The 9644-nt window shown below is 34.0% G+C and overlaps 2 protein-coding genes across 2 annotated transcripts in view; both read left to right on the forward strand.

The window, feature by feature from the left end:
* LOC109378445 (NKG2-A/NKG2-B type II integral membrane protein-like) overlaps positions 1-3774 on the forward strand; it is a 27146-nt gene extending 23372 nt beyond the window's left edge. Inside the window, exons 5-6 of the mRNA XM_019634836.1 lie at positions 1611-1714; positions 2195-3774. Coding sequence (XP_019490381.1) covers positions 1611-1714; positions 2195-2315 — 225 coding nt within the window. The 3' untranslated portion in view covers positions 2316-3774. The remainder of the gene's footprint in view (positions 1-1610; positions 1715-2194) is intronic.
* LOC109378443 (NKG2-A/NKG2-B type II integral membrane protein-like) overlaps positions 3299-9644 on the forward strand; it is an 18424-nt gene continuing 12078 nt past the window's right edge. The window contains exons 1-4 of the mRNA XM_019634832.1: positions 3299-3419; positions 5559-5654; positions 6175-6228; positions 6759-6910. Coding sequence (XP_019490377.1) covers positions 3299-3419; positions 5559-5654; positions 6175-6228; positions 6759-6910 — 423 coding nt within the window. The remainder of the gene's footprint in view (positions 3420-5558; positions 5655-6174; positions 6229-6758; positions 6911-9644) is intronic.

Consider the following 9644-nt stretch of genomic DNA (forward strand, 5'->3'; position numbering starts at 1 on the left):
TGAATCTATTTGTAGTTTGCTGAGCTTTGTAAGTCTACAATATTTTTAAAATTAAATTTAAACAGTTCTTTATTTGTTATGTCTCAAAATTGTTCTTCTGTCTCTATCTCTCTTCTTAGTCTCCGTGTATATTTACACCTATGTTAGTTTTGTTCATACTGCTTCAAAGGGCTCTGAGGATCTGCTTATTTTTCTCTCTTTTTTCAATTCACTTTTTGGGGTCAATAATTTTTTACACTCCATCTTTAATTTAATTAATTCTCTCTGTGTCTCGAAATTTATGTACATTTAGTAAATTTTTCATTTCAGGAAATGTTTTTCAGTTTACAGTTTCTATTTGATTCATTTATGTAGTTTTCATTTCTCTATTTTGTATGTTTTGTCACTGCCATCATATTCAAATGTACTTATTTGAGCATAATTTTCTGTATAATTTATATAGTAATTATTTTAAAAATTTTTTCTAATAAATCTAATATTTTATCATAGTAAAAGACTTTTTTGACCGGGTTTGTTCCCTGAACACAGAAGGCATTTTTTGTATGTTTTCTAACATTTATGATTAGGCAATTTTGACAATATCGTGTAGTAAACATGAATTCTGTTTCATTTTTCTTAGGTTTATTGTTTTTTGAAAGTTGCGAAACTTTTACTGCAGAATCTTCTCTTATAGAGGGTGTTTGCTTATATCCTTTTTCAGTTTTAAAATTATATTGTTTATTATTTTTAGCCTTGATTCCTAAGTATTCCCCTTGTGTATGCACAGCTTGGTTGACAACCAATGATTATATATTTTTAATGTGTTCAAATACCTCTGGTAAATAGGGCTCCCACCCTCTGTTATTTGATGTACTTGTGTGTGTGTTTATGTGTACTGGGGAGTGCTCATAACTTGGCAATTAGTTTTCAAGTCCCTTTTGGCCTTTGTTTTCACTGGGACCATCTTTATCTCCTTTGCACAAGTGCATATTTGTTTCATCAGCCAAGAACGTGCAGAGAGTTAATGTCATCTCTTCTATTGTACTTTCCCTTTTATTTCCTCTCCATTATATTTGAAGCTGGCATTGTGCTGGACACAAAGGAGGCTGCAAGCTCGGACTAGAAAAAGGGTGGGTTTTGCTCTCTTTAATGTTGTAAGTTCAGGTGAAAAAATAGATCGCAATTTAGCACCCCATTCCCACTTCTAATCAAGTCTGCCCCTGTGGCAACAACACCACTGATTTTTGCAGCCTTCTCCATATTATAAAAACTACAGTACTTCTTACTCACTGAGCTGAGGTGGGGGGGTGGGAGGCAATGTAGGAGCAGTCCTAGGAAAGAAGACTACAGATTTGCTCCATTCTTACTTGAATTTCTATGAGCTTTTCCAATAATAAGTCAAAAGTTACTATTAGTCTCTGATCAATTGTTGCAACCTTCAAATTATTTGTGTCAATATTCCTTTTCACATAGTCATACTAATGCATGTTCCTACTATGTCCAGTGTGTAAGTATGTAATGTAATTTGAGAAGCTGTATAAAACAGAAAGAATTGACTTTATATTCCATTAAAAATTCATATTAATATAAAAGCTTGTATTTGACTTCTGATGCAGTTTGTTTTCTCATAGAATTTTTTGAACATCTTCAGTTCTTATTCATGGATTGAACTCTCCTACAGAACAAATAATAGTTTGTTAGTTTGGCCAGATAGCCCAACTTTCTCTTCCAAAATGTAAGTTTCATGAGAACTCATATTTTATGCTTTGAAGTAAGAAATCTTAGAAAGAAAGAGCAATATGTGACAATTATATGAAGACAACTTTTTAAGTATTTCCATACAAAACTTATACAAGGACTATTCAGGCATAGATATATACATAGTGTGCAAAAATAATGTATACACATTTTAAGAAAGGAAAAAAGAATGTTAAAAGTGTAATAATCAACATATACAAATAAGAAAAGATGAATACAAGTCACATTTGGCTTCTGCAATTACAAGAGGTGCTCAGATTGGTTACCATCAGCATCCGGAGACTTCTGATTGTGGTGAACTACTGCTTGAGAAACGTTGATACATAGATAACATATCAAAATGTTTGCACTTTTTTTGGGCACCCCCGGTAAATATCAGTCGAAGTAAAGTAATTATTTATCAAAGTAGCAGTTCATATATTACCAGAATAATGATATATTATTCCCTGTATTTCAGGTTCTCAATATCTTCAAAGGAGAAGAGGAATTGTACATCTGTGTTGTTCGAAACATACAACCTTTATTTCGAACCCTGTTTAGAGATAAAACGATATGTTTGTAAGCACCAGGCACTTTAGCTTATCTAAAATTGGTATAAATCTTGTCTACAAAGAACATATTCATATTTTTAATTTACTTAAAAACTATACAATTATTTTCTTAGAATTCTTGTGATACTATTTTGAGTAGGTTTACCATCACAACAAAGTTAAGACAGGTACTGAGACTTCCCGTATTCCCCATCCCTTCACATACAGAGCTTCCCCCATGATCAACATCACTCACCAGAATGGTACATTTGCCACTGAGAATGAATCTGAATTGACACATCACAATCACTTAAAATCCATAATTTATGTGAGGCTTCACCCTGGGTGTTGTAGAATTATTTTTAAATCTTTATTTTTATCAATTTTAAAAATAGATATCCATGTACATGTTATAGGTTTCTTAAGCTTTTGCTATTTATTAGAATAAATCATGTGTAAATTACACATTTTAATATCAAGAGCTCTTGCTTCAAAGTTCTCACTCAGTATGGAGAATAATTCCATATTTTTGAATTAGTTGCTTTGTCCTATGTTGAAATGAGGATTCAGCAACACAGGCTAGCATAATATATAAGTCATAGTGGAATTAAAAGACAAAAAGTAGAGAAAATTTGATTTAAAGAATTATTAAGCTTTTGTAGGGGAGATAGCCTACAAACAAACAGGAGGAGATAAAGAAAAATTATAAAGAATACCCGGGGTTAAAAAAGAATACCCAAAGGTAGGATGATTTGGGAGCCATGTCTACTCCCCCAGATGAGTTTTAGGCTTCACTGAACACAGTGCGGCTGCAGACAACTTGACAGCAGACATGTTTGTTGGTTTGCCCTGGGATAGAGCAGCTCCACAATCCTCTGGCTGTTATTGGTGAGGACGGATCTCAGACTGTGACTGGCAAGCAGGAAGACCTCCCTACCATGGTGTCCCCTGGCAGAGGTTGAAAAAGATGGAACCATGACTGGGACTGGCCACAATAACTGCTGGAGGGTGAATACCACAGGACTTCCAGCATGCGTGCAACTGGCAGCCACTCCACAGAAGCCAATGGAGAGAAAACACCATGGAACCAGGAACAAGATCCTTTCCCTGGCACTGCCTCGCCAGTGACTTTTTCAGGCAAAACAACATCATGTGAGTTGACTAGGGAGAAAAAGTTATGGGATCTAGGTGCATTATCTCAGAGATGGCAATGAAGGACAGATTTGGAGCTGAGATTAATAAATTGTTTATTGGCCCTCATGATTATTGTGTAAGAACTACAAAGTTGTTATATAACATAACTCTTTATATGGAAAACCCTATAAACTCCACTGAAAAACTATTAGAAACAGTAAACAAATATCGTAAAGTTTCAGGATACAAAATCAATGTACAAAAATCTATGTATCCCCACAGACTAACAATGAAGTGTCAGAAAAGAAATGAAAAATTTTCTTTGCAATTGTGACAAAAATGAATATAATACCTTGGAATAAACTTTAAAAAGGATGTGAAAACTATTAATATAAGACATTATTAAAAGAAATTGAAGAGGACACAAAGAAATACATCGATATTCTTGGCTCATTGATTGGAAGAATTATCATTGTTAATATTGCCATATTACCCAAAGCACTATACAATTCCAATAAAAATCCTAATGAAAATTTTTTTAAAAAATTAAAGTTTAAGGGGGTGATAATTGTTATTAAAATTACATAGGCTTCAAGTGTACAATTCTGTAATACATTATCTATGTATCATGTGTGTTGACCACTCAGAGTCAGTTCTCCTTAAAATCACCATATATTTGATCCCTTTTAACCTTATCTATCACCCTCCTCTCACCTTATTCTCTGGTAAGTGCTAAAGTATTGCCTGCATTTATGAGTTTTTGTTTCTTCATTTGTCTTGTTCCTTTGTTGTTTTCAGTTTTATATACCACATATCTGTGAAATCATATGGTTCTCGACTTTACCTGTCTAACCTATTTGCTTAGCATAATAATCTTAAGATCCATCCATGTTATCACAAATGGCACTATTTCATCTTTTCTTCTGACAGAACAGTATTCCATTGTGTGTATATACCACATCTTCTTTATCCAAAAATCTCTTGAAGGACACTGGTTGTTTCCATGTCTTGGCCACTATAAATAAAGTTTCAATGAATATCAGAGCACATGTATCTTTACGGATAAATGTTTTCAGATATTTTGGGTAGATACCCAACAGAGAGATTGCTGTGTCATATGATAGTTGTATTCTTAATTTTTTGAGGAATCTCCACGCTGCCTTCCATAGCGGCGGCACCAATCTGCATTCCCACCAATGGTGTATGAGGGTTCCTTTTTCTCCACAGCCTCTCCAACACTTGTTATTATTTGTCTTGTTGATGATGGCCATTCTAAGTTGTGTGAGGTGATATCTAATTGTGGTTTTTATTTGCATTTCTCTGGTGATTGGTGATGTTGAGCATTTTTTCATATGTCTATTGGCTATCTGTATACCTTCTTTAGAGAAATATCTATGCAAGGAAAATTTTTAAAGAATTAGAACAAATAATCATCAGATTTGTATAGAATCACAAAAGAGCCTCAATAGATAAAGCAATCCTAAAAAAAAGAACATGGCTTCAAGCATCACACTACTTGACTTCAATTTATGCTACAAAGTGACAGTAATCAAAACAACATGGATTAGACAGAAAAATAGATACACAGGCCAATGGAATAGAATTGAGAACCCAGAAATAAATCCACATATTTATGGACAGATAATTTTTGACAAAAGAGCCAAAAACGTACAAGGTAGAAAATAAAACATTTTAAAAAAATGGTGCTGTGAAAATTGGAAAGCCACGTGCAAAAAAATGAAACTACATTTACACAATGGAGTATTATTCAGCTATAAAGAAGAAGGAAATAGTACCCTTTGCAACAATATGGATGGAACTAGAGAACATTATGCTAANATATGTGGGGAAACATGTTTTATTTGTGGGAATCAGAGCTTGAAGTTGGAATACAGTATTCTAATATGAAATCTGAGACTAATTTTACTCAGGCATCATTGTAATGTGTAGTCTTTGACCAACAACTCATGGAGCATTGTATTCCCTGACAATGTAATGGTGTATATAGTCTGAGAGGAAGATGCAATGGTAGATATGGGCTTGGGGTCCAAGTTTATGTGTATGATTCCCTGTGCGCGAGGGGCTTCTCTGTGTGTAAACTGTCTAAACAATTATCTCCATCTCACTTCCTCAGTGTTTCCCTTTCTCTCCCTGTAGGTTTTCCATCACCTCCAGAGAAGCTCATTGCTGGGGTCCTGGGACTCATCTGCCTTGTCTTGCTGTCCTCTGTGGTAACGATAGCTGTTATTCCCTGTAAGTAAATTTTTGAAAGATTATAAAGGAACTTTCCACTTTAATGGTTGATTGTCATTGCCTCTAAATATGTCATAATATTATGGAATAACCCTCTAATTATAATGTATGCATTTAGACTAAATGTGAAATGGTTAACTGAATTTGTCAAAGATTAAATATCAGAATGATTATAGACAACATTTACAAATATATGTACGTATATACACATATATTCTGATTTCATGGTTCAAAGACTTGCTTTAGGAGACTAAAACACCTTCAAGAAATACAAATTAATTCTTGAGATTGGTTAAATCATATACTGTAGTGCAATTTCATCTTTTAAGTTTTTGAAATATTTCCCCAAATCTTCATTAACTCATCAACTTTTCTTTGTAAAATCAAGTTTATTTCAGATTATTCTAATTCTAAACATTATACCAAATTTCAAACTAAGAAACAAAAAGTATTACGATTTATTTAGGTTAATATTAACTTTTTAATAAGAATTACTTTTTAATAAGAATTATTTTTCTAGCTACTGTAACTCCAGGGCAGAAAAATTCCTCCTTGACAACAGGGATCCAGAAAGGTACGGAATGATTTTCAAAGCTCTGATATTAGTACAGTTTATAGTTTTCTGTAACTCAGGGGAGGCAAAAATAATAATAGGGGTTTTGGAATATATAAATTACATATTGGGCAATAAGTGTTCATAAAGTAATAATTTTAGAGGAATGCTCCTTCTTATGGAGTAATATGAATAAATGTTCATTTTAAATCACCACACCCATTATTGCCAATTGGCTCACATTTCCTCCTGCTATACTGTGAGACAAGTAATTTTGCTATTCTAAAAATGTGGTTTTGTTCATTGACTTTCATGACGTGTGTTGGTGTGGATATTTATGTTTGTGTGTTTTCTTAATTTGGGCGCATAATTTAGGGGGTGAGAGGCTGACCCTTGCCTGTGAGTGTGTGTGATTGTATTTTGTTTTATATGTACCAGTCAGTGAGGGTGCACATAAATGTTATGCACATAAATGTTTTTACTTTTACAAATAGGTAAATTAATTATTATTTTAAAAATTGTAATTGGTTTAGAATAATAATTTTTTTTAGCATATCATCGTAGACATTGTCCGAAGGAGTGGTTAACATATTCCAACAATTGTTATTACATTAACACTGAAAGAAAAGCATGGAATGAGAGTCAGATGGCCTGTGCTTCTAAGAAGTCTAACCTGCTTTATATAGATAATGAAGAAGAAATGGTAAGATTTTAAATGTTTCTAATATTTTCTTAAAAGATTGTTTTGGTCTACATCATATTTGTAGTATTCGTTCATGTTTTTGTATACATTTGTAGTTTGTTTTAAAGTCTGTTAATAGTCTATTGTTCAACCCTTTAATATTTTATTTATATTTCATGCTATTGATGCACATTTAATAATTTCCAGTTCTTACTTTCCATAGACAACCATGGTGTATAAAAGCTTTTTGTGTATAATAAGTTTAGTATGTATTCTGGTATATAATTTAAAATTATATCAAGGAAACTAAACATATTGTGATTGTGCAGATTGATTATAAACTGGAAGGACCCATGTAATTACAAATCAGATCATGAAATAGAAGTTTCCAGTCCACAATAGCCCCTTCCTCTGTATTCTCTCACAACTTTCCCCCTCCCCTCACTTAACCACTATTTGATTTTTTAATATTGCAAATTATCTTTGCTTAAATTTAAGCTTCATGTAATAGGGATCATTCAGTATGCATTTTATGTGTATCCTTTCATTCCCATATGATATTTTTGCACCTCATACATAATATTGCATTTATCTGTAGTTAATTTTTGCTGCTATATTATATCTACATGACATTTTTAATCTATATTATTCAGAATATAGTGGTCTTAATGTGGGTATCATGAATAATATTTTATAAAAATTCTTGTGTACATCTTTTTCCAAATATTATGTGTTTATAATTTATATATCATATACACATGTTATGTAAAATAGATTGTATTTATATAACATAAATACAAAATTTATAATAGTTTATAAATAAAACTCTATTATAATTGTATGTGTGTGTAATTATAATATAATGTCTTCTATGCCTCAGAATAAAATTGCAGGGTCATAAATGTATGTGATGTCAAATTTATTAAATTATTCCAGCAACTATATTGGTTTATTGAAGAAATACACATTTTACCAAATAGTCCTTTGATTTAAACCTTAGTATTATTAGGAATTTTAATGTTATAATGTTTTATCATTTTAGGAAAGTATCATGATGAAAACTAGGTATTTTCCTGATTACTCTTAGGTTGAACACATCCTTTGGGCTACTAATCATGACATTCTCCTCTGTGAGAATGACAAGTACCTGTCATGTCTCTTGCCCACTTCTCCTGTATGTTGTCTGTCATTTTCCTTCCTTGCATTTCTCATCATATTTTGAATATACGCTCTTTTTTGAATTTAGGAGATGCAAGTAGCTTTTTAGACCCTGTGACTTACTTTTTTATTCACATATTGGAGTCTTTTAATGACCAGAAATTATTAATGTTAGCACAGTCTACTTTATCGTTTTGGGTGTTAGTGATCATTTTGGACCTACTTCTGGAATCAGTCAAACCTCAAGAAGATAATCTCCTACATTACTCTCTAGGTTTATTGTTTTTCTTTATTATCATTNGGCTGCTGGCTGCTCACGCTGGCTGCTGGCTACACACAGCAGCCCATGGCAACCCACTGCCACAGGGGCTGCAGCCTACGCCGTTGCCCGCGACCCACAGCAACCCAGCTCCAGGTTGAGGTGTTATTCAGCATTTTAGCTGTGGAGGGCAGTGTTACCGGCCCTCATATGTGGGATCTGAACTGGTGGGATCTGAACCGGGGCCCTCTGGTGTCCCAAGTCAGCTCTTAACCATCGCGCCACTCGGCCGGCCCAAGTCCTTTTCTTTTTAAATCTAGGAGTGGCTTTCCATGCTTCATGATGAAGAAGATGGAGCCTTACAAAGCCTGGATGATCTGAGCCCTGTTACCTCTTGCATCTTATCCTCTAATACAATGTTTCTCAACCTTTTTTTAGTTTTTTTCATTTTCTCCCTCAACTTCAAGCCACTAAGGAGCTTTCACAGAGATGCTTTCTTAATCCATCTCCATGAAGACTCAAAACCACAAATATATTACATTTTTCATTCTGTGCTTTATGTATATCTGTACTTCATACATAAAGTAGGATTTTTTTTAATACCTTCAAAAATCAGATTTCGTCCTATTGTCATTGACATCACCTCTGTTGAGAACACATGATCTAACGCTGTTCCCTTCACTCACTCCGCTCCAGCTATGTCAGCCTCCTTGCTGATCCTCAAATATTCAGACATGCTTCTTCAAAAGGAAACTTTACCAGTTGTTTGCTCAATTTCAAATGGTCTTCTCTATTTTTCTGCAATCCTAGTTCTGTCACCAAATTCCTGATTTTGTCCAAACACTACATTCCCAATGAACCCCAGTGGAACTGCAGTTCCCTCTCACAAACGGAACCCAATTCCACTTACTCTGTTTTAAATGCTTTCATACAACAGTTTTTTACCTTCTAACATGTTATATATTTCAATTTTTTTCTGATATAAACAAAAATATTCTATCACAGCCTGGAGGCCAGGAGTCTGAAATGAAGGTGTCCACAGGGCTGTCCTCACTTGGAAGGCTCTAGGGGAGACAAGGTTCCATGCCTTTCTCTGAGCTTTTGGTGGAGCCCCCAGGCCTTGGCATTCCTTGCCTGACAGACATATTACTCCAAGCTCTGCCCTGTCATCTCATTGCTCTTCCTGTGTATCTCTGTCTTTGCGTCCAAATATTTTCTTATAAAATGGCAGTTACATGAATGAAGGGCCCACCTGACATCAGCATAACCACATATTAACTTGATTACATTTGCAAAGACTCTATTTTCAAATAAGGTCACATTCATAAGCTCTGGGTG

The sequence above is a fragment of the Hipposideros armiger genome, unplaced genomic scaffold, assembly GCF_001890085.2.
Source record: "Hipposideros armiger isolate ML-2016 unplaced genomic scaffold, ASM189008v1 scaffold_1990, whole genome shotgun sequence".
Taxonomy (NCBI): Eukaryota; Metazoa; Chordata; class Mammalia; order Chiroptera; family Hipposideridae; genus Hipposideros; species Hipposideros armiger.